The following is a 27,163-nucleotide window of genomic DNA, read 5'->3' as shown; positions in this document are numbered from 1 at the left end:
AAAAAAAAAAAAAAAAAAAAAAAAAAAAAAAAAAAAAAAAAAAAAAAAAAAAAAAAAAAAAAAAAACAGAAACCGTGAGCGGCAGGATTCGAACCTGCGCGGGCAAAGCCCACATGATTTCTAGTCATGCCCGATAACCACTCCGGCACGCCCACTTGACGAGCCCTGACATACACAAAGGTGTGGGAATTGGTTTCGGCCAATTCGGTAAGCTGTACAGAAAGATATCACTCGGGGAAGAAGGATGATCACTCACCTATTGTGAACCTAGAATCCGTTTCCTATTTCCTTCTCCGATCAGGGGGTTAGAGAGCTTATCTCCCTTTGTCGTCTTCAGCAAAGTTCTTCATTTTCTTCCCACGAATCTATTGGTATAAAGGCTCGTGGACGAATCACACTACGGAGCTTCAATTTTGGGGTCAAAGCTTTCTGGTGTATGGGTTCCGAAAACTAGAAAAATCATCCTCTTCGTCAGGCTAATCCAGACCTCCTCAGCTCTGGATTCCTTTATGAAAAATTCAATTAGTCTCTACGAACCTAAAGGAATCGGTCTCTTGCAGCGTCATTGAGTATAGAGAGGGATTTTTTTTTTAATTTTCAGAAACCGACCAAAAACTTGCCCTAAAAGCTTGAACTAAAAAAATCTCTCCCTTTTCCAGAGCTTACTAGCCCTCGAGCTCTTCTTCACGCTTACTCCTTAGGTTCCTAGAAACTCAATGTTCACGAGCTTAAGGGAAAAATTTATCTATAGTGCTCGAATTATATTTTCAAAGTTTCTCCAAAACCACATTCAAGAACTCGATTGGGGAAATCTGTTCCGTGCATTTCCTGCGCTCGATCCCTTCTACAAAAGTGTGGGTAACTTTATGTTGAACGTGTAGGAATTGGTTTGAGGGAAATCGGTTGAGTGTAGCTCCCCAATTTTCTAAACAACAGTGAGTTAAAAACTCGAATCGTTCTTGCTTGTTTCTTGAGATTTCGGGACTCTTCTCTCGAATGGAAGGCCCATAATGATTGCCCTAACCTCTTCATAACCCGCCACTCCACTGCCTCTGATTTCTCCGGAAGCTGCACGCATCCTTACCTGAAACATCGAGGTGAAAGATACGATTTTTGCCCAGCTCAGCCGTCGGATGAGATCGTGGCAGTCTCGTATGGACCTAGGTTCAATTTTGGATGACATGGACGGTTGGATCCGCACCAATTTGGAATGAAGAATTCTAGGGGCAGATCTACGTGAAATCCTTGGACTTTAGTGCTACTTTTTCAAATTTTTTTGTTTTCGTGGCTTTTTATCACNAATTAGTCTCTACGAACCTAAAGGAATCGGTCTCTTGCAGCGTCATTGAGTATAGAGAGGGATTTTTTTTTAATTTTCAGAAACCGACAAAAAACTTGCCCTAAAAGCTTGAACTAAAAAAATCTCTCCCTTTTCCAGAGCTTACTAGCCCTCGAGCTCTTCTTCACGCTTACTCCTTAGGTTCCTAGAAACTCAATGTTCACGAGCTTAAGGGAAAAATTTATCTATAGTGCTCGAATTATATTTTCAAAGTTTCTCCAAAACCACATTCAAGAACTCGATTGGGGAAATCTGTTCCGTGCATTTCCTGCGCTCGATCCCTTCTACAAAAGTGTGGGTAACTTTATGTTGAACGTGTAGGAATTGGTTTGAGGGAAATCGGTTGAGTGTAGCTCCCCAATTTTCTAAACAACAGTGAGTTAAAAACTCGAATCGTTCTTGCTTGTTTCTTGAGATTTCGGGACTCTTCTCTCGAATGGAAGGCCCATAATGATTGCCCTAACCTCTTCATAACCCGCCACTCCACTGCCTCTGATTTCTCCGGAAGCTGCACGCATCCTTACCTGAAACATCGAGGTGAAAGATACGATTTTTGCCCAGCTCAGCCGTCAGATGAGATCGTGGCAGTCTCGTATGGACCTAGGTTCAATTTTGGATGACATGGACGGTTGGATCCGCACCAATTTGGAATGAAGAATTCTAGGGGCAGATCTACGTGAAATCCTTGGACTTTAGTGCTACTTTTTCAAATTTTTTTTGTTTTCGTGGCTATTTATCACGTCCTAACATCAAGAAATTTTTTCTATACGGTAAGCTGTACAGAAAGATATCACTCGGGGAAGAAGGATGATCACTCACCTATTGTGAACCTAGAATCCGTTTCCTCTTTCCTTCTCCGATCAGGGGGTTAGAGAGCTTATCTCCCTTTGTCGTCTTCAGCAAAGTTCTTCATTTTCTTCCCACGAATCTATTTGTATAAAGGCTCGTGGACGAATCACACTACGGAGCTTCAATTTTAGGGTCAAAGCTTTCTGGTGTATGGGTTCCAAAAACTAGAAAAATCATCCTCTTCGTCAGGCTAATCCAGACCTCCTCAGCTCTGGATTCTTCTGTATTTTGTCTTTAAATGATAGACCGGGTTTCTCACCAACTGTATGACACTCTGACTATGTTTATAAAGAATCTTTTCGTGCTGCTTCTTGCCCAATTCTTCTAGATAGGCAGTCATCCATATCGTCTCCTTTGCAGCTTCAGCTATTGCCACGTACTCAGCCTTAGTACAACGCATTTTTGAAGCCTCAACGTCCCATCATTCATGGCTTGCTGCCACTTGGTTGTATCCTCCAACTGTAGGGCCCCATCAGATTACTCTAGTGCCCTTTCATCAGCAACAGATAATGTAATGAAGGTACATACATATCTTGTACTCTGATAGTGTTGGATGATCTTCTCAACACCGGTTTAGGTGTCACTTACTCTACTGCTAGTTCCTCTGCAACAACCTCGGGAGTTTGTTGAGTATCTGCTACAAGATCACTAGGTGATTTTCTCCACAACTCAACCTCAACTCCCACTTGCTTCGTGGTCTTGAAACCTTGCTCCGCATCTGGTTTCTCAGCAATAGTTTCATGAGTATTTGCTACAACATCACTAGGTGAGTTTCCCTACAACTCAAGCTCAACTCCCACTTGGTTCATGGTCTTGGAACCTTGCTCCACATCTGGTACATTAGTAGAAGTCTCAGGAGTTTCATGAGTATCTGCTACAACATCACTAGGTAAGTTTCTCTGCAACTCAAGCTCAACTCCCACTTGCTTCGTGGTCTTGGAACCTTGCTCCACCTCTAGTTCCTCAGCAATAGTCTCAAGAGTTTCATGAGTATCTGTTACGACATCACTAGGTGAGTTTTCTTGCAACTCAAGCTCAAGTCCCACTTGCTTCGTGGTCTTCGAACCTTGCTCCACATCTAGTTCCATTTCCAACCGCACTTTCTTCAATTCTCTTGCAGTTCTTGTGAAGCTAACTCGTTTCTGCTTGCTCATAACACAGTTCTCACAACGACCCACATCAATAGATTTCAGACCTTCTAAAACTCCTTTCGCAACCAGCATCTTCATTCCTTTCACGCTCATATGTTCAAGTCTATTGTGCCATAGACTTGAATTTGAAGCACTCTCAGCAACAGCAGCTATGTTCATACACCCTGCAGTGGTGTATGAGGTTCCAGATTTTCAGCCACGTGCTACCACCATAGCACCCTTCATAATCTTTCACGAACTCTTCCCTAACTTTGTTGCATAACCTGTGCTGTCCAACTGACCAATAGAGATCAAATTCTTCTTGATACAAGGAATATATCTGACATCTATCAAGCTTCTTAGGTCATTTTATTTCATCTGAAACTACTTACTCTTCAGTATACATTGGTACATTCATTCCCATCTCTATGGTCATAAGACTGTGTAGTTTATCTATGTTCGAGACGTCTAACTAAAATATATGATCTTGCTTAGCAAAATCATTTTCACGCATACACTAACATTTAGTAGCTTACTAGAACTATAGCTACTCATTCACACCAACAATCTCAGTAAATCTAAACATCATCAATACAACAATTTACATTCATATTCCCTGCAAGGTAAAACTTAATGTATTCTAAATTATAATAAATATAGAATTAAGCTAACATGAATGCAGTAAATTATAATACAATCAATAGAGTAAAGGTCCAATTATGAGTTATGTTTTATAATGACCAAGCAATAACAACATACACAATCAACGACATTTCAATTTCTTATCTTACGCAAGACATACCTAATGGTGACGGGGCATCGACGGTGGGACCATGGAACATGTCAAGCGTACATCGTAGGCTAGTCTACAAGAGCTATAATACCAACTGTAACGACCCAAAATTTTCTACTTAATTTAAGGTCGCTACTGTATACGTACCATAAACATTGAATGCGGAAGACTTCATTTAAATTCCATAAAACATAACCTTTATCTTAAAAGACAGCCATGAACTTACGTGTTTCAAAAACATCTTTAAAACGACACAACAAAAGACCCGAAATAAAATAAATAAGCGTTTAAGTTTAAAACATCATATTCTAGCCTAAGTCTAAGAAAACAAATACCACTATCCTATGCATATGCCATGGTCTCGAGTTGCGATGCAGTCGTCAGCCATACAGGAATGTCNACAATCAACGACATTTCAATTTCTTATCTTACGCAAGACATACCTAATGGTGACGGGGCATCGACGGTGGGACCATGGAACATGTCAAGCGTACATCGTAGGCTAGTCTACAAGAGCTATAATACCAACTGTAACGACCCAAAATTTTCTACTTAATTTAAGGTCGCTACTGTATACGTACCATAAACATTGAATGCGGAAGACTTCATTTAAATTCCATAAAACATAACCTTTATCTTAAAAGACAGCCATGAACTTACGTGTTTCAAAAACATCTTTAAAACGACACAACAAAAGACCCGAAATAAAATAAATAAGCGTTTAAGTTTAAAACATCATATTCTAGCCTAAGTCTAAGAAAACAAATACCACTATCCTATGCATATGCCATGGTCTCGAGTTGCGATGCAGTCGTCAGCCATACAGGAATGTCTTGCCTTAACCTGAAAATGTAGTAGCACATGGCTTGAGTATTTAAAGAAATACTCAGTAAGTGACCCCACTATTGGGGTTAAATGCAACAATCACATGCAATGAGATGATGGGACCTATCTTTCATTCCGTTTTTCCTACGGTGCTATCCTAACGGGTAATTTTGGACTTGTACCATATACTCTAAACACAGCCCATACGTGCGAGTTATGGGTTCGCCAGCTAGTTCGCACACCGCTAGGCCACCTTCCTTATTCGGTGGGCATACTCTGGGAGCCCCTTAGGCCGGACACCTGCTAGAACTAGTAACCGTCACGGCAGCACTATGCAAAGCATAACGATCGTTGTCCTGCCATTGGATGTACGCGTTTGTACCCTCGTGATGGGATAGGGGTATCCCCCCAAATGCATGAGCACACATAATGCATGAGGTCCCAAAACTTTTCCATTTTCATTATCCTTTAATACAACCCGCTAGCATTATGTACATATCATATCATTTTTCATATCGTTTCAGATATCGTTCAACATTCATGTCATATCGTTTCTCATTCAGTTCTCAAATCATACATAATTCTAGCGGGGTTATACTTCATGCAATTTATCGTAATTTCATGTCATTCATATCATGTTGTATACACACAATTTAAGAGACCTAACATAACGTTCTATGCTTTTAACATAACATTTCATCATATACACATCATACCATGACATATTGCATCACAATGTATCATATCATAAACGAGTCATAACGTAAACACTTCATAGTCATATCGTTCTCTAACTTATCATAGCCTTAACGTTCTTATACCTATCACAGACATATCATTACGTGAACGTACCTTAGTCATATCATCACAAGAACTTAACCTAATGCTATCGTTCTATCAATCTATCACAAATCTATCCCTTTCTACCCAGAACCTAACCGTATTCTTCCATTAATCTCTCTTATCCATATCACTCTCATATGCAACCTAACCGTTTCATGAACGTAATTTACTCCTATCGTACATTTCGTTTTGGGCATCATTTTTGTATCCTATCTCAAACATATCCTTGAGCACATCGTACCATAATTATTATCATACAAACCACATATTATAACATAACATAACATATAGGAAGCATATCGATCCACAGACAATTCACACATATCAATATATATGACACGTGCAGAACCACAGGGCACGTGTCAACATTAAATATAACCATGCCGATAGTAAGGTCATTTACCTGGCTAGCTTAAGTCGTTGTCACGAAAATATCTTTAATGAAAGTTCGATTTCGTCCTTTGAAATCCGAGTCAACCTATATGAGTCCATGACATTAGTTTCAGGTTTGAACTCTACAACATTATTTCTCTAATTTACATTGGTCTATTGTTAAGAGTGTTGAAATGTTATATATATATATCTCTAATTATATTTTTATTGAAAATCTTATTTTTCATTGGTTAGTGTTGTATAAGAAAGTAGATACAGCTATTTTAAGTTATCCTCTAACTCTAACTCTCTATATTTAGTATGTGGTTTTTAATTCCCTAATCTTTTTTTTTTTTAATCGGTTGCCTTCTAAGTCTGTTGTCATGTATTCCAAATTTTTAGTGAATCTCTGTTTCTAAATCTTGTTATCTCTGTGTTTGCTGTTAAAAGTTTTCTTCCCCATTTTATCTCTAATCTATTCATTTGGCTACTCATAATTGGCCATTTTATCTCTACTCTATTCATTTGGCTACTCATAAAAATTTAATCTAATATTACTAATATGACGTGATTTACTCGATTTCGTATAAATGATTGACATTTATTTTCTAACTCAACTAGACTATTCTAATAATTTAATGAAGATCTACCTATAATTGACGGTGATTTCTAAAAAAAATAAATAAAATAAAAGAATTGGCTGTGATTTCTAAAAAAAATAAATAAAATAAAAGAATTGGCTGTGATTTCTAAAAAAAGAAATAGGATAAGAGAAAATGAAAATTTAATATACTTATTGATCAGATCTCTCTTCACTTAACTTGAATCTCAACTGGTTAAAGATCATTCTTTTTTTTTTTTCTCGAGTAAATCTGACAATGTTGTTTGATAAAAGAAAATGAAGATTTAATATACTTTATTTATCAGATCTATGTTCACGTAACTCTTCTGTGAATCTCAACTAGTAAAGGTCATTCTTTTTTTTTTCTCAAGTAAAGTTGACAAAGTTGTTCACGTAACTCTTCTGTGAACCTCAACCTCGTAAAGACCATTCTCTTTTTTTTTTCTCAAGTAAATCTTACAATGTTGTTTTTCTGTTTCTTGTTACAGAAACTGTTACTTGCAAGAGATAAATGTGGGGAGGGAGAAATTCTGATATGTATGGGTAAATCTATCGTTGTTTTTACAGAAAAGAATTCTGATTTGTTGCAAGATTTATTTTTAGGGAAGGAGTGGTAAGAGATTGAAGAAGGAGGAGAGATCGGTTACCAAATGTTTTTTTATTTATATATTTTTATTAGTTATTTATTTATTTATTTATTTAATTATTATTATTATTATTATTATTATTATTATCATCATTATTACTATTATTACAATTACTATTATTACTATTATTATTACTATTATTATCANAACTCTTCTGTGAATCTCAACCTCGTAAAGACCATTCTCTTTTTTTTTTCTCAAGTAAATCTTACAATGTTGTTTTTCTGTNATCAAACTTCAGTTTATTAGATCCTCGGGAACTACTGATTGCAGCAAACAACGGTATCACACGACTCGGGTAAAGATGACATCAAAATCAATGCNAGAGATAAATGTGGGGAGGGAGAAATTCTGATATGTATGGGTAAATCTATCGTTGTTTTTACAGAAAAGAATTCTGATTTGTTGCAANAAATACACCTTGTTCATAGCTGACGATTTTTCATACATATTTTACACTGCCTTCAACATATCTAACGTTGTCTATGGAGCCTGTTGAACGCCACATTTCTGGATAGCGTCAACCGCTTCAGCCCTAAGGCTTGTCGATCCTTAAGCTTCCACTGCTCTGTGGTCATGGTATCCGGCTTCACCCCCAACAGGGGTTCGTGAAGACCATTCTGATACAGATAATCTTCAATATGCATCTTCCAGAAACCGAAATCGGATCCATCGAACTTCTCAATTCCAATCTTTGAACTTTCCATCTTCAAAGATCGTGGTGACTTCCGCCTAGCTCTGATACCAGTTGTTAGGATCGCACAACAACGCACACACTCGATCTAGATGAACACAAAGAATAGGATAGAGAAAATGCAAGAAGAATATTGGCTAAAAGTTTTGTATTGATGATTTCGCGTATGTACAATAAGAGAGAATAACATTTTCAAAGCTCTGTCTAAGAGATATATATTGTTTAGCTTACTATATATACCTTTATCAAATATAACCATCTACTATATATAACTATCTACCCTATATAGCTTTTTATTAGATATAGCTTTTTACTGTAAAAATTATATTGAGAGTAAAAATATTATTGGACGGTTCTTAAAATTTAAAAATCCGAAAAGCAAGGTTGTTGAATAAATAAAAGTTTGAATCATTCCATTCGGTAGATAAGAAGGAAGGGCCAAAACCCTGTGGGAGGGCTGACAGTGTCACAGCTCACATGGCCGCAATTTTAAACCCTTAGCCTCCTTTTCCTTCTCCTCCTACTGTTTCTCCATTTCCATCATCCCCGCAGCGCCAAACCCCTTTCTTCAACCTCTTTCCCGCTCTCTCTTTTTCTATCTCATTCTCTTTTCTCTTCAAACCTCTTCAAAACTGTTAATAGGGTTTTTGCTCACTGAAATGCCCACAACAACAAGCGATGCAGAAACTGTTGCGATTAAACCCTTCGTCTTCTTCCTCAGCCCCCATTCTCTGTACTGCTGTTAAACCCTTTTCTTCTCTACCTTCCAAGACCACCCTCTTCAGCCCTAAACCACCGCAGCAGCCTCTTCTTATGTCGGCTGCTACTTCATTTCATAGCGGCGTCACTGGCTCTGCCTTTTCCGCTTCCTCTCTTGTCAGAAAACCCTCTTCCGCCGTTGTGTCTTCTCGCTTCGTCGCCGCTAATTCGTCGAGAAATTGCTACTTGTGCCGGTGCGCAATCGAAACCCCTGCCGCATTGCGAGCGTGGTTTGTGTTTAAGGATAATCGAAATGGGTTACGACGGCCGGCGTGGGTGCACACGGATTCTGATGGGTTGTTTTCTTCTTCTGGTGTTGAGGAGCTGAAGAGCTCGAGAGTGGCTGTGGCTGGTGATAATGGTGGAGATGGAGATGAAATGGTGTGTGATAATGGTGGAGAAAGTGGGAAGGTTTTGGAGGAAAAAGGGTCTAAGTCGAATAGGAGGCAGAAGAGTTTGTCTGGTGGAAGCGTGTTGGTTGGTGATCCTGATTTGTTGACCATTCCTGGTGTTGGTCCAAGGAATTTGAAGAAGCTAGTGGAGAAGGGGATTGGAGGAGTGGCTGAGCTCAAGCAGTTGTATAAAGATAAGGTGAATAAGTTCGGCCACTTCTGTTTTGAAAATACTATATTATGAGTATTGTTTCTAAGTAGCTTTCTTATTTTTGATATTGGTTTCTGCTAGTTCCATGTAATGCTAGAAGTATAGAAACGTTGTGGTTTACTGTGTTTCGTTTTGAAGATGAACAAGGGGCAGGTTTAGTATCACTTTTGAAAGAGAAATAGTGTTTTAAAGTGTTGATCAAAAGTCATCTCAAACTCACTCTTTTGGAATCCTTATTTTAAATTCTAATGTTCATATTTTAGAAATTGTCTATGACAAAGTAAATCCAATTCCATCAATGTGCTTGGCTGATTAACATGTACTTAGAGAAAAAGTATTTGTAATAGCTAGGAGAACATGATTAAAGCTATCATGAAAAACACTCCCTGCCTTTTTGCAGTTCTTTGGTGATTCTAGCCCGAAGATGGTTGAGTTCTTACAGAGTTCTGTTGGAATTATCCACAGAAATCATGCTGAAAGTATAACTGCTTATATAAAAGACAGTGTCGATGAAGAGTTGACAGAGGACAGTTCAAACAAAGATGCAAAGCCATCTCAGAAGAAACGGATTACATTCTGTGTCGAGGGAAATATTAGTGTTGGAAAGACGACATTTCTTCAAAGAATAGCTAATGAAACTCTTGAGCTACGTGACCTGGTTGAAGTGGTTCCAGAACCTATTGACAAGTGGCAGGATATAGGACCTGACCACTTCAATATACTAGATGCATTTTATGCCGAGCCTGAAAGATATGCTTATACTTTCCAGAATTATGTGTTTGTCACAAGAGTTATGCAGGAGAGGGAGTCTTCTGGTGGAATCAAGCCACTCAGGTTGATGGAAAGGAGCGTTTTCAGTGACCGAATGGTAAGAAGACATAATCTGTAACTTCGTGTTTTAATCTTATAAAGTCAAACATGTCATGTGTCAGGGCTCCATGATTTTTCATTTGACTTTCTCTAGAGTCAGTTTTTGTTGTGACATTAATGATCAACATTGACGAACGAAATACCCTGCAGTTTCTTCCTTTTTCCTAGTTGACTGATTATTTGAGAAGAAGAGACCCTTACTATAATTTAAAGGCTGACACTTTTGTTTCATTGATACTATCAAAGGTGTTTGTGAGAGCTGTTCATGAAGCAAATTGGATGAATGAGATGGAGATCAGCATCTATGACTCGTGGTTTGATCCAGTTGTATCAACCTTGCCTGGGTTAATTCCTGATGGTTTCATCTATCTTAGAGCAAGCCCTGATACATGCCACAAAAGAATGAAGCTGCGTAAGAGAACTGAGGAAGGTGGGGTCAGTTTAGAGTACCTCCGTGACCTGCACGAGAAGCACGAAAGCTGGCTGTTCCCTTTCCAAAGTGGTAACCATGGGGTTCTATCTGTCAGTAAGCTGCCATTTCATCTAGACAGTTCTTTACACCCTGATATTAGGGATCGTGTCTTTTTCTTGGAGGGTGACCATATGCATAGAAGCATTCAGAAGGTGATCTGAACCAAAATGCACACCATTTTGCTCTTTCAATACTTATATGCAGCGAAAAGGAGCTTATGATTTTCTTTTTCTACTTTTAACTTTTATTCTTTTTGTGGTGAGCAGGTGCCTGCATTGGTTCTTGATTGTGAACCAAACATTGATTTCAGCAAAGACATTGATGCTAAGAGACAGTAAGCCGAGTTTTGTATTGTTTATATTGCATTTATCATTGGCGAGTGAGGGAATGTCAAATATTATCATCATTTAATGGCAACCGTGATATTCAACCCCGATAATTTACTTACAAAACAGTTTGTTCACACTAATGTTGATATTAATCTGCATATTTTTGTTACATTTGATTCTTATTTGCTGTGTATGTTGGCTCATGAAGGTATGCTCGTCAAGTTGCCGAATTCTTTGCATTTGTAAAGAAGAAGAACGAAGCGTCTTCATCAACCGCTGGGCAGGACGGTGGAAATGGTTCCCAACCACAAGTAATGCTGCCAAACAAAGGATTATGGGTACCGGGCGGGAATCATTTCCCAGAATCAGCTCTGAAATCATTGGATTTCAGGCGGGCAATGTCGATGATGTCTGGTTAGTGATCAGATCCTTCCTCCATGTTTTTTTTTTCCATTTTGGTTCCCAGATTCATCTCAACAGCCCACTTGTTTTTCTGTTGTGTTTCTGGTGAATGTGGACTAATGTGTAAAAATGGTTGCTGCTGCTGTTAGTGCTTAGGAATGTAGTTAGTTTGTACGATGTTAGTGTTGGAGATGGTTTTGTAGGTTGTAAAACTCTCTTCCAGTTTCAAAAAATTGTTGGAGATACGATGAACTGATGAACTATGCTTACTATAATTGTCTTTATGAGAAGTTTCTGACTTTTTCAACCTCTATAGTTTATTGATTCTGAATAATTATCATATCATATCATAATTAGTTTTGTTTAATCACAATTATTGTGTCATTACAATGTCATTAATTTGTTTAGTGATGGGTTTGGAAAGATCCAAAGGGGTAGAGGTGATGTTGACTGAGATTTGGAAGCTATTAACAGCCACAATTTTTTAAAAAATCAAATAGCATTGGCTGCATTTATTTCCTTTTTTAATTTTTTTTTACCAATTTCATTTTTTTTAATTTCGCATGAAAATATGTTTCCATATATGCGTTCATTCTTATTTGTTCGAGAAAACTTGTACCTAAAGTTGGGGCCTAGTCGCCGAAGAAGTGTCAATGGAGGCCCTGGTGGAATAATAGAATAATAGTAGTACTCCAATTGCTAGGAAGTTGATAGACTCGTCATAAATTAGGTCGGGATCTTAGGATCGATGTCTTCAATGAGGTGCAAGTACTAGCCACTACCCTAATTTTCATGAGACTGACACGAAAAAAACTACAAGTAGTAGAAGCTAAAATTTAAAACACTGTGGTCAAGACGTAATAAAATAAAAGTTTATGTACCAAAAATTGATTTAGTCGTTAAAACAACCTAGTCTAAATTTTGACGTGGGCAAATTCGACCTCAAATCAATTAACAAAACTGTATGATCAAAACTACAAAAACAAAGATGAAAATTTTGTTGTTGTATATTGTTGATGTCCACAGCAACCGCCAAAATCGATGAGAATTGATTGAAAAAGCTGCATGCTTTAAAAAGTAGACAGGAATCATTTATTGCCCTGAAACGGCTTTGATTTAATTTAACCAAAGTTAACAAACAAACAAACAAACACACTCTACCCCATTACCATCATTTTTAATTCTCCTTCAAGTTTTCAACTGTAAAGTTGCTGTTTTGTTTCAATTTCTTCAATCTCTTCTCAATTATCATCATATTCCCAAATCAATTCTTGATGTCTGCCGTTATTATTCATGCCACCGAGTAATAAAACGTTGAGGCGATATGTAAACATGGGTTGTTAATTTCAGCGTTAAAAAGTCTTCCAAATTTTGAAACCCCAGCTCGGCCCAACCCCCTTTTTGTTTTTGTTTCCTCTCAATCTTCAACAACTCTCTTCTTTTCACCCGCTCCCGCTAACTAAACTCTCTACAAAATCATGGCGAAACAAAACCCCAGGAAAGGGGTGGACAGAGCGACCCATTTCTCGCCTTAGAATTCGTTTTCTTGAGATTTCTTGAGATTCCTTTCGATTTCTTGTGGGTTTGTCGAAAAAAAATTGTGGGTTTTGTGGGGATTTAGGTACTGAATAATGGGTAATAGCCTAATGTGCAAGTCAAAGAAGGACGTGAAAGAGAATGGATCTAGAAGTAAGAGAATAGGTCGGTCTCAGAGGAAGTTGCAGAGTGAAGAAGAGTATTTGCAGAAGCAAGCTCTTTCGTTGGCTCTTCATCAGCTCCAATTATCTCAGAGGTTCGATGGATCCACTTCGAAGAGAATTGGGTCGACTAGCTCTCGTAGACGCAATCTCTCCGATCCATTCTCTAATGGAAAGCAGGTGGGACGGACTTCATTTTTTGTCAACACTTTTGATTACTTATTTTGTGGGTGATTGAATCATTCAAGAAAAAGTGGGTTATCAGGATTATGCTCTGTTAATTTCATAGCCGATTGCCTTTTGGGAATCTCATATTTTATAATCATTCTTAGTCTACTTTTCAGTTTTAAATAGTTTTTTTCCCCTGCTTTTTATGGATTGACCTTTTCAGGCTATCATTACTATGTTCTTTATATCATTATGGGGAGGATGAATGATCTTTACTGCTTAATATAGATATCAGAAAACAACTTTTAGGCAATTAATCTGCCATGTGATGCAAATTATGAGAAATCTACTAGCCTTGAATGGAAAGTAAAAGGACTATTGAAATGTAATCAGTATAATCTTAATGAGTTTTTACCCCTCAGAGTCAGAGCAAGAGAGATTCAAAGTTGTGTGGAGCAGCAGATGTGAGTTCAAGTGAAGCAAATCTGCAGGTGAGGCTTGGAATGTTTACTTTTTCTCATTTTCATTCTTTGATTTGTTGTTCATGAGTGAGTTTTTCATTGATGGATCTATCATATAATTTGACACAGGCAGCAGATTTTCTGGAAAATGTGAAGGAAAAGAAATTTGTTTTAGTTCATGGTGAAGGGTTTGGAGCTTGGTGCTGGTACAAAACCATTTCTCTACTAGAGGAATCTGGATTGTCGCCCGTAGCCATTGATCTCAAAGGTTCCGGTATCGATCTAACCGATACAAACGGGGTGAATACTCTAGCAGAGTATTCAAAGCCATTGACTGATTATCTTCAAGATCTTCCTAATGATGAAAAGGTTGGATAACAAATAGTTCAGGATTGTTTGTTTGTGAGTTTAGTTTAAAGATTTATCTTCAAAAAAATTGTTCTGATGGTTCAACTGCTTGTTCTCCAAATTAGACTGCATAACTAAGATGGATAGTACGATACTTGTTAGCGTGTCCGTGTCAGTGTCCGTGTCTTGTATCTGTATCTATACTTCATAGTTACTTAACGATTCTTGTATTTTGAAGGTTGTTCTAGTTGGGCACAGTAGTGGAGGTGCTTGTCTTTCGTATGCATCGGAATATTTCTCGAATAAAATAGCGAAAGCAATTTACGTGTGTGCAACGATGGTGGCTGATGGACAGAGACCTTTTGATGTATTCATGGAAGAGGTAAGTGATTAGCATTTATAGCTATGGAAAGTTGCTTTTCTGGGCATTTTAAGAACATTTCCTCTCAGTTGTTCGTGTTGATGATATAAACTTATGATCGTTTTGCAGATTGGATCAAAAGAGATTTTTATGAAAGACTCTAAGAATTTGATGTATGGGAAGGGAAAAGACAAACCTCCTACAGGATTCATGTTTGAGAAAGAACAAATGAAGGGGTTGTACTTTAATCAATCTCCTACAAAGGTAGTTTAGTTTAGATCATTACTTAGTGTGTGTGATTCATTATTAATGTGTGGTATCACTGCAGGATGTTGCTTTGGCTATGGTTTCCATGAGACCTTTCCCACTGGGTCCAGTCATGGAGAAGCTCTCACTGTCGCCCCAAAACTATGGAAGCGGGCGTCGATTCTTCGTTCAAACGCTCGACGATCGTGCACTCTCACCTGATGTTCAAGAAAGGCTGGTGAGGGAAAACCCACCTGAAAGAGTTTTCAAGATCAAAGGCAGTGATCATTGTCCTTTTTTCTCTAAGCCACAGTCACTGCACAAGATCCTCCTGGAAATCGCTCAAATACCATAAAAACTAGGCCTCTCTTACTCAAATCTGTCTAACAGAAAGAACAAAAATATTTTTTTTTTTTCTCTTTTTCCTTTTGAAGTTACTTATTTATAGCAGAACCAAACAAATTGTGGATGGAAATCAGTCATGTTCTGGTGTTAGAAGTTCTAGTGATATATAAAGAACCATAATTTTTCTTGTAAAGATACGAAGTGTTGGATTAGAGTTTCATTCATGTCGATTTTGAAGCAATAAGAAGGCATCTGGTTCATGAATTTAACATAATAATCTGCAAATCTAATTGAATGAGTTGAATATGAGCAGAAAGAATAAATAAAAGTATTATATATTAGTCGACAGAAACACATATCATAATCATCCATCACAATGCCCATCTACGACATGAAAGAGTATAAGTTTGATGTTTCTGATTCACTGCCCCACGCATGGAATCGAAGAACAAATGTGTACCAAACCAAACACCCTTGTGAGATTATGGTAAGTACAGTACTACTAGGTACTTTCTACATTCAGCTTCTTCTAAGGGAAAGAAAACTTGGCATATGACCAAAACATGAAGCAACGGGAAAGTTGGAAGGAACCTCCCTCTTGGCTTTGATATCCTGTCACTCAAACCACGTATGTGTATATACCGACACCGACACGTTCGTCCAGGTGAAGCAATCACACTTGGTATGTTGGGCAAAAAATCAGATCATACCAAACCAAAATCCACAACCATATTTGGTCTTCAACCAATGAAACTTTGATTTCGTAAAACCAAAAATTCTAAGAACGCATGCATATTCGATCTTCAACCAGAGAACTTTGTGTTTGTTTTGTTACCACCTGTATACGACAAAACAATTGCAAATCTTGCAATCCAGTTCACGAAACCTATTACTGTTACCAACTGCTTCCAGGGCATATCTCCATTTTACATGGTGAATGCCCTCTGAGGATGTGCATTTTTTAATCCTCAGAAATGGAGACAATCCCCCTGGAAGTTTGAGGAACCATAGTCCTGTCTGGATGCCATTATCTGTTCGACAGATTACACACATCGTCATCGTCCAATGGAGAACCATGTCATAATCTTGGTTTTAGTCTTAAAGGAGATCAAATGTTTTGCTAATAATTAAAAGAACTCACATGTTTTAAATATGTTAAGAACCTGAAGATGACTTCTGAACCCATACTTGTTTCTGCATATATGCATCAAAGCAAATGAGTTTCTGAAAAAGAAGTGATTGTGTAGCATGAGAGTTAGTCATTTAGCTTAGATGCAGAACCAAACCTCATGGCCACCTGCAACACCTCTTTTGGATGGTTTTCCTTCATTTGGGTTCAAAGATCCATCATCCTTCATAATATGGACAGCCCCACGACGCCCAACATGTCTAACCGAACCTAGAGAAGCACAGAAGGTGAGTACCTTTGGATATCTCCTAAAATAAGTGATGGACAATATTAAGAAGGTTTGTGAGAAAGTATAACCATTCTCCACTGAACTGCTACGTCCACTCACAGTGGTTGTAACATCCCCAGTCCTGCTTCCATGAACATCATCTTTCATTTCCCCACGGTATGCTGTAAAGGCATTAAAGATAATTAGAGTTATAATTTCATATCTGGAACACAACGTAATACTTCGATCATTGTCCGGTATAATACACAAGCAAGTAGTCTCGTCATCCCCAATGGGTTATAATAGTAGTAGTACCTTCAACCGAGTCAGAAAGCAAATGAGTAGATTGTGAAACAGAGGATTCATCAAGTTGTGAGACTGAGGCATCTGAACGACCACGTGGTGCCCAAACCCCACGATCAGGTCTATCTTTGTTTCTAATTCGTTTCTCTTGCTTCTCACTAGCATTACCCAGGCCATGATGTTCCTTTTTGTTAAACTTATTTTCCATAGCCCTTTTTCCATCCCCTTCTGAACCAGATGGATTTGGATCATTACTGGACATATCATTAGACCCAGATCGAGAATTAATGGAACGAGGTGGTCGCTTCCCATTGTCTGAGTTCAGGATCTGAATTTTTTGGTGAGACTGGGCTACTGATGAACTCTGTCCATGACGTGCATCATTATTTAAAAGAATGCTTCTGATCATGCTTCCACCAGCCTCACGCCTCTGATTCTGTTTTGTAGCATTAGCAGGAGAATTCCCAGAAGATGTCGCGCTCTGAAACTGTAACATGCCATCAGCAATCTGTAAAGGTATCATTATGCATGAACTAGATAAGGTAAGTGTCAAAGTATGAGGCAAAAGAACAGAATTGGTACCCACCAAGTTAGCCTAGAGTGAGAATCGAGATCATTCACAGAAGTTAATATCTAAAGAAAAAGAGAGTAACAAAAGATGTAATAACATAATTAGTAAAGAGAACTTAAGAAACATACATGAGATACGTCTCGGCCTTTCCCTTTGAGAAGCAGAATTTTTTTCTTTCCAGAGTCGGCTGTTACATAGACATATGAAACAGAGCCTTCAAATCTAGACGACGAATTCGTTATAAATATGTAGAGCATATTGATATGCAGGAGAATGCATTATCTAATGGAGGACATTGTTTTCTCCCTCTTTTCCTGATGGACATAATATAATACAACAATGGATATGTGCTCCATAGCTAATAATGTATATGTTAACATGCAAGTTTGTGATCTGCACATCACAATATGACAAAATCCAAGAAATAAACAAGATAATTACTAATCAAGGGGGAAAAAAAGACATTTTCAAGAACATTACTACTGGGCTCAGGGTAATTAGTAATGCGAAAAACGTAAAATAGTTATAAGAGCTCGCCCCATCGTAGGCAGTGGAATAACAAGTGTTCAGATCTTAAACCATATAGGCTAATGTTCCCCTGCTCCTAATGACTTGAAGCATAGAATCGCTGAGATAATATAAATCAGACTCATTTTCAACAGTCTAACAATCAATGGACCAGTAACTGAGAAGGATAAAAATAATGGCAACTTAAATAATGTTGCTGATCACAAAGAAATCTAACCTGTACCAACGTCAGAAATTCCAATTCCACTTGAAGTGGCTGACTGATCCTCTCGCCTCGGCACCAAAATGAAATTTGACTTGTCTCTGCGGTTCGTGTTCTTCCCACTGTCCTTTAAAATATACTGCATGTATAAAAGAAAATATAACTAAAATCTTCAGACCAAAAAGATATGACTATAAATTATTCACAAGAAAGGATCACCACAGTAAAAGCATGAAATTTAAGGGGGCTAACCTAAAGACTCAATTTTAGCGCTCACTGTTCATAACCTCGAGGTGGTGTGGCATGAGACAGTTTCAATCCCAGTTAGACAAAACTTAAATCATATAAATACTAACCCCACCAATAACGTTAGAAACTTTAGGTTGAGTTCGGTAGAGTCGAAACTTTAGGCTCTGTATTAATTAGTTTCTGCTTTACCTCATTGTAGAAGGTAAGAATTTCCTAGAAGATCAAGTTTTGAGAGTGGCAGAACTTGCATTAGGGGAGTTAACACCATATAGACTAAATACAGAGGCAATGTTCCTTTGTGTTGAGGCCATACCACCAATGCATTTTTAGGGCATGTTTGGACGTAATTCTAAAATGGTTAAAATCACGAGTGTTTGAGGATCTAGATCATATCCTTTTGATACCTTGATTTACAACTTTTTGTGAGGCCTTAGGAGTTTTCTTGGTTTGTCATAAAGATTGTGGTTAGATCGAGGTCATAAAATATTTCACTAGTTTCTTGCCGCTTAACGGAATATGGCTAGAGAGTAACAAGAGAATCTTAAAAGGTTTCGAGAGTTCTTGGGACTCGTTGGATCCTTCACTAGGTCTAATGCCTCTCTTTAAGGATTTTTATAATCATCCTTTAGGTCTTATTCTTTGTTCGTTTCTGAGATCTACGACAAGACAAGACAGCATACTTCCCCTAAGAAACTAACATTTACGAACTCTAAAAACCTTAGGAAAAAAAAACATTGGAAAAGTAGGACATGCCTTCTTCTTCTCCATCCCTCGCTTCATGGAATTCGACTCATGTTTTCTAGAGGATGCTGCAACACCTCTTTTAACCTTCCGAGGCACTGAAGATCCCTATTGAATGAAAAAACTTACATGAGATAGTGAGAAATTGATGTATTATAAATTGGAAGAGGAAAATAAAAGTCTTCAAGACCACATAGACAACCATCCTAAGAGCATCGGAATTAATAGCATGCATGTCGTTAACTCGTAAGAAAGGAAAAGAAGCTGAAATCGTTACACAAGCAGCAGACAAATTCAAACGAAGGAATGTCAACTTAATGGTAAGTGAATGTATAAATATTAATATAGGTGTTCAGACAGAACCAATACCTTGTGACCTTCATTTTTGTAAACAAGTAGTTTCATTTTCTCTGAAATTTTAAGATATAGCACACAGGTCGATGTGTTAAGAATATCACCTGAGTTCCACTTTCAACTGCTCGTTTCTGGCGAACAAACTCCATGAGAGGGGTAACAATTGGAGTATCTTTTGCAACACCTGCAAAACAAAAGTAGCCATATAAAACTTCTAGACTATCCGAATTTGAACCGAGTAGTATCTCTGCAGCCGTTCATAGCAAAGTTACAGAATGACTACTCAGCGACTTTTTGGCACCCTATTTTACATTATATAACTTATTTGGCCTCGTTCCACATAAGATTTAACAAATGCAAGAAACGTCAACAAGTCGTCCATGAACATAATAACAAACCAGATTGCTCTGCTTCTTTTCTTTCCAACTGTATTTCTGCACTTGGAAGATGCTCAGCAGGCTTGGCAATGAGTTTTAAAAACTCCAAATAATCTGGATCTGCTTTCATCAAGAAAAGATAGTTCACATAACACAATATGCAATATAAAACAAGAACAACCACTTATTCCATCTTCTCACTAACTGATGCTTACCTTTGTATATAGTCCCCTCACGACCATCCTTCTTAGAAGACGACCTCGGAACACGCTGCGAAGGTGCGTATTCAACTACAGCCTTATACTGAGCACCTGTAACCATTTAACTGAAATAAGCTAAACTGGTATGCAGTCAATTAAAAACTAAGCTTCAAAAGGGGTAATGCAATCTCTACATATATCATCAATCAGCATTAAGCATAAAATTGTTATCACCCACTTATCAGAAAAGAATTGAGCTTCAAAAAAAGATGTCATCTTTACCCTTCTCATTGACGAAAACATGGCCATCAAAAAACTCCGCAAACTCAAAAACATCTTCAGGAATGGTAAAATCTATGTAGGCTCGAGCGTACCTCTGCTCCTTCTGACTGCAAAATTATTTCAGAAGAAACCTCTGAATGAGTAAAAAAGTTTCAGTATTGTGAGGCTTAGTCCAGAGAATCCAAGACAAAAGAGAAGAAAAAGCAGGAAGTATAGTAAGTAAGGGGCATTGGTAATGAGGAAAACCCAAAATGGAGGAAGGAGAAAGAAGTGGTGAACATGATTGTAATCAGAGAAACCCCCCAACCCCAGAAAGGAGGAAGGGGGAAAAAGGAGAAAGAAAAAAACCCAGTACGCGGTTAGGCTAAGTGAAGGTCCAGATTTGTGGAAACTGAAAACCCAGTTGGTAATACTAATTTATGTGCGGGAAAGATGAAATTAGAAGGAAATTAGAGGAGGAGGAGGAGGAGGAGAAAAGTGGAACCTGGTCTTTCCGGGACGATAGTAACAGGAATTGTAGCGACCGGCGAAGCGATCATGAATATGGTGGAAGAGATCTGAGTGAGGGAGAGAAGGGGGCAAGTGCCTAATCACTACTTTGGTCCTCTCCAACGGGTCCTTCATCTGAAAAACCCCCACAATGGGAAGAAGAAGAAGAAGAGCAATTCACAAATTCCTTTCTGCCTTTTACCCTTTGGTTTTTGTTTCTAAATTTCTCAACAATTTTTAGCAAAAGACGGAGAAATATATTTCTTTNTTTTTTTTTTTTTTTTTTTTTTTTTTTTTTTTTTTTTTTTTTCTTTTCTGGGGAATGTTGGCAATTCGGGCTTTCTAAACGACCACACACTGTTTTTGGGCTTCGCGGAACCCGAACTCTGTTTCGGCCCATTGGACTTTTTCTGGCCCATAATAGCTCGCCTTCGGCCCAACTAAGAGGCCCTATTTTCAGTGGAATATTTTAATTTTTTTAAATGTAATAGGTATAAATTATTATTAAAAACTAAATAATTTGATAAAATAAATTTGGCTATTGTAACTTCTGACACCACCGATCAAGATGTCGTCGAGCTAGAAAGTTCTTCTATTCATGCTCCTCAAAGTTGGAAACATGGTTCCTGCTTCTTCTATACCAGCCACACTTGGTTCACTTGCCAGAAATACGTGTACGCGGCAAGATTTCACTGGTCGGAGAAGGAGAAGAAGCCGAAGGGGGAAAACGTGCATTAGGGCTTTAATTTCCTTTTTCCAAATTTACCCTCACCCAAAACTTAAATTTTCATTCAACCTTAAATTTGTTAGGTTAAGAAAGTAAACTCGATTCAATATTAATTAATATCGTTAGCGATAATTGATAATATCTAAACTAGTTCCAACATAGTAAAATAACCTTCTTGCAACATAAAATTAGGATTCATGGTAGCTAAATTTTCAATCCACTACTTTCATGAAACATAAAATTCTTTCAAAATTCATTAATTTAAAAAATAAAATCAAGCTCTAACTAATTCATGCACGAGCTACGATCCTTAAAACAAAAAGCTAATCGAATTCAAGCACGATAGATAAAGGTTCAATATGCGAAATCAATAAAATAAATATCGAGAAATACAACCCTAGATAGCCGTTCTTTAATATCCATTGAGCAAAGAAGATAATATATAGAATATTAATGATACGTGTAATATTAATATAATTCGAAACACATAAGCTGCAAATCACATCACAAACATGATCATCATGATCATTAATAATCGCGCAAAATTAATTAAAATAAAATCATCACAAAATGATGGGCATATTTTATTATAATCCTTTTTTGTAACCTCAATATTTTCTAAACCTTAATTAATACAAACATCTGTCCCATCATTACAGTCTCCAAAACATCGGGAAATCATCATATCATCATCATCTCTGCATCAAACAATATGATGGAATTAATAAGTTAAGTTCAGAGATTAAATCATGACCCAGAAAAAACTATTAATTTCTACCTGAGATGAAGCAAGTAGCTCTAGTCTTGGTGAGAGAAAGTGACAGCTCCACCTTCCATGATATTAGGAGAGAAGAAATTGCGAGAAGCCAATGCCTGAATTGCATTCAGTTCTTGTCCAGACTCCATGTTTGCTTGATGAAGCCTCTCCACCTCTGCTATCTACAACAAACAAAACCCAAAATTTTCCTATCACTTTATAACAATCTAAACCTACGTTAACGAGTAAAAGTGTTCAAACGACCTGAGTATTCGATCAACTTGAACTACTCGACCCAACTAAGGTTGGATTAGATTTTTTTCAATCTGGGTTGGGTTGAATTTTTGAAAATCCGAAAAAATTCGAGTCAGTTCCCGAGTTGACATTCAATCCAACCTAACCCAATCCCGGGTCGTGAATATTTGAAATTCGAAATTTTTATGAGATTTTAGTTATTAATGTAACATGTAACGTGAATAAGTAATTTTTTTTTAAAATAAAAAGAACCTAACAATCTGACCCAACTCGAGAATATATGGTTATATTGGGTTGTGAACTCTATTCGAGTTACTCGGGTCACTAATTCAACCAACTCAAAATTTCAAAAGATTTTCTGAATCCAATTCAATCCATGTACAACCTTATCAACGTATAAGAACGGACGTACCTTGGTTCTAATACACACATTTTCGTTCTCGAGTTCGATCTCCTATAGAATGAAGTTGATAGAGTTAAAAAAAAAATGTTAAGAATATGAGGAAAAAGAAAGGTAAAATGGGGCAAACAATGGAGAGTACCCGTTTCTGCAGGTACTCAATTTCAGCTAGCAACATTTCATGCTGTTCATCAAACAAACAAACACATAATTAATGATTTCAAAACAAAAAAAGAAAAAAAAAAAAAAGATTTAGATCGAAAAAAGAAAGTTGACCTTCTTTGATCTGATCCTAGTGATGCCTCTTTCGAGCCTATTCTCCAGCTGCTTCAGTTCTTTCACTGTAAGAGCACTCAAGGAGTCCCCCATCAAGTGCCTAACAAGATTGCTTCAACCAATGAGAGTAGCACATTCAAGCCAGCTTAGATATCATCCTTTTGGCTAAATATATATCATTCTCTTTCAATATTCTCTCATTTTTTTCCAATTTTCTCCCCAATTAGGGACCAAATTGAAACAATGAAACAAATATTAAACAGAAAAATCATATATTTAGCCCAATAATGAATCAAATCAATGTGTATATAATATGAATATGATACTCAGAAGAATCACATATAATAATAACCTGTTGGAATTCTGAAGCATTTGGATTTGTTGGCGCAGCTTTGCTGATTCTTGCTGATAATACTTCAATTTTTTTTTTTTTTTTTTTGGTTCAAACCATATCATATCATATAATATGTTAGCCTTAATGAATATGAACATTTTATGATTTGTGACAGCTTCGAAAAATTAATAACTTTAAACGGGTTGATTAAGAGCAAACTCGTGGTAGAGATTGAATTGAAACTTTTAAGACACGAATGGAATTAATAAGGTATTTGAAAAGGAAAAGAAATGGAGCTGACTTGAGTATTTAGTTCAGTGACAGAGCTGGTGGCTGAGCTATCAGAACAAGCCTTCTTGTACCTATCAATAGTAGTTTTGATACTGCATGCAAACAGTTCATACAAATTAGTAATCAATTAGTTTGTTCTTGTAATAAACTTGTGTTCATGGTAAACTCAGCTGCAAAATCACTTCCAGTTATTGCCAAAACATATGTTACTGAGCTTTTGTCATGAAAATGATGAAATTACAGAACTGATAGTACCATTATTTATTATTCTGCATGCAAAACAGTTCCATACCTAATAACACACTTTTTTAATCCAACATTNTTTTTTTTTTTTTTTTTTTTTTTTTGTCAAAATTCACCCCATAAAAGTAACAAGGGTGTTCATACAACTCGATAATTTTGACCCATCCAAACTATTTAACGCAAAGCAAATCATTGATTTGGTTGGCTTAGATTTTTTTTTTTTTTTTTTTTTNCCTTTTTTTTTTTTTTTTTTTTTTTTTTGGTTCATTTTTGGAAAATAAAATATTCGGGTCGGTTTGTAGGTTCAACTCGACTAACCCGAAACAGTATTTCAACCCAATTCTACTTTTAAAAAGAATAAGAATATTTAACATTTATAAGAGAGTTAGTTGTAAACGGTAAACGTTTAATATTTGAATTTTATGAGATTTTAGTTATTATTGCGTGGATAAATAGGATTCTTATAAATATTTTTTTATAAAAATATAATAACCGGACAACTTAACCCAACCCAACGTGAAAATAAAGAGTTAAGTTGAATTGAGCTGTGAACTCTGTTTAGGTTGCTCCGATCACCAACCCAAATAACCCGAAATTTCAAGTTGGTCCAAGATTTTTCTAACCCAACTCAATCCAACTCATGTACACCTTTACCTAAAAGAGAAAAGAAGGACGGATAACGTAACAAATCTCTTCATATTTCTACCATGGTTTGATATGAAGAAAGATGGAAGTGGTAGTATAATGGGTAGTGTTTTGGTAGGGTTCATTATTGTGATAGCAAACCCTACAGATCTCCATGGCAGAAGCTTAAACTTTTTGACATGAAAATGGGAAGAGGAAAGGGCATGGGAGGAAGAGACAGAGATTGTTTGTAGAAGGAAAAAAACAGAGCTTTGAATCATAAAATTCAATGCTGCATGGGAAATCATAAACATGTTTTGTCAGTTTTCTCAACATCCACAAACCCTAAACCCTTCAAATTCAATTTTTTTTTTTTGAAATTATTAAGGTTTGTTAACATAGATATGTGGTTCTGACAGACAAATCTGAATCTTAAACATAAAAAACAAACAGACACAAACCTAGGAAATTACAAATCCAATCACTCAACTGGATGATATTATATTAATAAATATAAATTATGTTATCAAAAATATTTTTAGCCCTAGAACTGCAAGGGAACATAGAGTTTGAAATTGAATGAAGGGTTTTGTTTTTGTTTTTGTTTTTTTTTTTTTTCCATTTTAATGAAATTAAACAGTCTCATGCCTCTTAAACCTAACTCTATATCTCTATTCCAACAATCAAACATGGGGTTTTGGTAGGGATATGGTCTCCAACAATGGACCCAATTCTATCGTTCTAATTTCTCGTTCTTTCTTGTACTCCAAAATATGTCTTAATCAGTTGAGCTATGTTTCGATTCATGTTACTAGTGTTAAAAAACTCGATCAACCCAACCCAACTTGGTTTTGAATCTAACTGGGTTGGGTCGAGTTCGAATAAATGATCTAAACAACCGGAAGCAACCCAACTCAAAAATTAGAAATGGAAGGAAGGGAAGAAGACCCATTTGATGTAATTATTTAAAAAAGGGGAGAAAAGAAGGGAACCTGTTGTTGGAGTACTCATAGAGACGGCCACGGCTGGAGAAGACAATGAGGGCAACTTCAGCATCACAAAGAACAGAGAGTTCATAAGCTTTCTTCAAGAGACCATTTCTTCTCTTGCAGAAGGTGACCTGACGATTTGTTGTGTTTTCGATTCTCTTTATCTCAATCTTTCCTCTACCCATATCTTATTCAGAACCCAACAACAACAATATTTGGTTGTTGTATGATGAAAACAGATCTAAATGATAGAAATGAAGAGAACAGACCTTAGAAATATGCAAAATCTTATTCAAATCTGTATTAAGATTTAGAAAGAAAGAAAGAAAGAAAGAGAGAAAAGGAAAGAAAATGGGTGAGTGGGAGTTTGCCTCAAACTGATACAAGACATTGGAGTTTATGCCTCTTTTAAAACTTCTCCCCCACCTGCAAATTCCCACCAAAACCAGCAATTTTTCTTCCTCTTTCCCTTTCTTTTTCTTTCTTTTTTTTCAATTACCCTTTTGCCCCTTCCTTCCCGATCTATTCTCTTACGAGCGTTTATGTTTAAAGTCGACAATATCGTATCATTCACAAACGAAGGTTCGGATGCTTCTATCATCCTCCTCTTTCCCAACCTTACCCACAACTATTCTATATTTGCATGTAATCACTATAAGGGTCCACTCAAAATTTCAAGTTGGTTAGGTGGTTGGCTCGAGCCGCTCGAATAAAGTTCACAACTCAACCCAACTCTTTATTTTCACGTTTGGTTGTTGGGTTATTGTTATTTTTTTTAATTATTTAAGAAAATTTTATTTATCCGTGCTATATGTGTTATGTTAGGTTCTTGGTAGGATAGAGTTGGATTGTAACTCTATTTTTGAGTTTACTGGGTTGACTTGATCCAAACATGTTGATTTACTAGTAGGTCTAAATTTTCGATTTTTCGAATTGGTTAGATTCTCGAATTATTTGAACACTGTTCATAAACAAATACATATAGCTAGTCAAATGTCTAAGACACGAACAAACTAGCAGTAATAAACACATACTTATTTAGGTCGGTGATTCAAATTTCTATTCCGAATATTTATTAAAAAAGAAAAAAAGAAAAGAAAAAAAGAGAAGATATGTTATTTTAGATACTCTTAGGGTTCAATAATTGAGCTGTATGGGTCAGTTGCTAAGTCAACGTACCTAAGATTTTTCAACTTACATCTATAATTTTAATTGAACGATATCATTTTTTGATTTTGGTTTAAACCCAGAAAAAGAGTACCTTAATATCACTATTTATCTTGGTATCGAGAGGATTCTGGTTCAAGTAATAATCTAAAAGATCTATGGTATATAGATGAGGTTGGATGGTTTATCTTCGTATCATTATTTATACGACCCATTTTAAAATTGTTACAAA

At 36.8% G+C, this 27,163-nt stretch overlaps 4 protein-coding genes and 1 non-coding gene across 7 annotated transcripts; 2 read left to right on the top strand and 3 right to left on the bottom strand.

Moving 5' to 3' along the window:
• Positions 1-73: 73 nt before the first annotated feature.
• On the bottom strand, positions 74-155 carry TRNAS-AGA. Its single transcript has one exon. It is a non-coding gene; the product is annotated as a tRNA-Ser (tRNA).
• Positions 156-8,553: 8,398 nt separating this feature from the next.
• On the top strand, positions 8,554-11,856 carry LOC111788950. Its single transcript, XM_023669544.1, has 5 exons — positions 8,554-9,464; positions 9,877-10,344; positions 10,593-10,970; positions 11,085-11,152; positions 11,356-11,856. The coding sequence occupies exons 1-5, from the start codon at positions 8,793-8,795 to the stop codon at positions 11,564-11,566; spliced, it is 1,797 nt and encodes a 598-aa protein (XP_023525312.1). The 5' UTR covers positions 8,554-8,792; the 3' UTR covers positions 11,567-11,856.
• Positions 11,857-12,712: 856 nt separating this feature from the next.
• On the top strand, positions 12,713-15,368 carry LOC111788033 (putative methylesterase 12, chloroplastic). Its single transcript, XM_023668169.1, has 6 exons — positions 12,713-13,426; positions 13,837-13,905; positions 14,005-14,244; positions 14,462-14,605; positions 14,714-14,848; positions 14,913-15,368. The coding sequence occupies exons 1-6, from the start codon at positions 13,181-13,183 to the stop codon at positions 15,183-15,185; spliced, it is 1,107 nt and encodes a 368-aa protein (XP_023523937.1). The 5' UTR covers positions 12,713-13,180; the 3' UTR covers positions 15,186-15,368.
• Positions 15,369-15,494: 126 nt separating this feature from the next.
• On the bottom strand, positions 15,495-21,119 carry LOC111788032 (regulator of nonsense transcripts UPF3-like). 2 transcript variants are annotated; one of them, XM_023668166.1, is made up of 13 exons: positions 20,864-21,119; positions 20,380-20,486; positions 20,113-20,208; positions 19,919-20,017; positions 19,625-19,704; positions 19,179-19,274; positions 18,192-18,315; positions 17,575-17,633; positions 16,888-17,383; positions 16,662-16,754; positions 16,462-16,574; positions 16,317-16,369; positions 15,495-16,206 (listed from the first exon to the last, which is right to left on the bottom strand). In XM_023668166.1, exons 1-12 carry the CDS (start codon positions 21,001-21,003, stop codon positions 16,331-16,333), a joined length of 1,542 nt encoding a protein of 513 aa, XP_023523934.1. In that variant the 5' UTR covers positions 21,004-21,119; the 3' UTR covers positions 15,495-16,206; positions 16,317-16,330. The 2 variants fall into 2 exon arrangements, with proteins under 2 accessions (XP_023523934.1, XP_023523936.1); XM_023668168.1 differs by having other exon boundaries at positions 16,888-17,362.
• Positions 21,120-22,117: 998 nt separating this feature from the next.
• Positions 22,118-26,143, bottom strand: LOC111789058 (agamous-like MADS-box protein AGL11). 2 transcript variants are annotated; one of them, XM_023669696.1, is made up of 8 exons: positions 25,768-26,143; positions 23,919-24,000; positions 23,636-23,697; positions 23,284-23,383; positions 23,150-23,191; positions 23,020-23,061; positions 22,374-22,534; positions 22,118-22,293 (listed from the first exon to the last, which is right to left on the bottom strand). In XM_023669696.1, the coding sequence occupies exons 1-7, from the start codon at positions 25,947-25,949 to the stop codon at positions 22,394-22,396; spliced, it is 651 nt and encodes a 216-aa protein (XP_023525464.1). In that variant the 5' UTR covers positions 25,950-26,143; the 3' UTR covers positions 22,118-22,293; positions 22,374-22,393. The 2 variants fall into 2 exon arrangements, with proteins under 2 accessions (XP_023525464.1, XP_023525463.1); XM_023669695.1 differs by having other exon boundaries at positions 23,284-23,395; positions 25,768-26,142.
• Between the last annotated feature and the right edge of the window lie 1,020 nt (positions 26,144-27,163).

The sequence above is a fragment of the Cucurbita pepo genome, chromosome LG02 (assembly GCF_002806865.2).
Source record: "Cucurbita pepo subsp. pepo cultivar mu-cu-16 chromosome LG02, ASM280686v2, whole genome shotgun sequence".
Taxonomy (NCBI): Eukaryota; Viridiplantae; Streptophyta; class Magnoliopsida; order Cucurbitales; family Cucurbitaceae; genus Cucurbita; species Cucurbita pepo.
The sequence above is the reverse complement of the archived record's forward strand: the minus strand, read 5'-3'. Positions and strand labels throughout refer to the sequence as shown.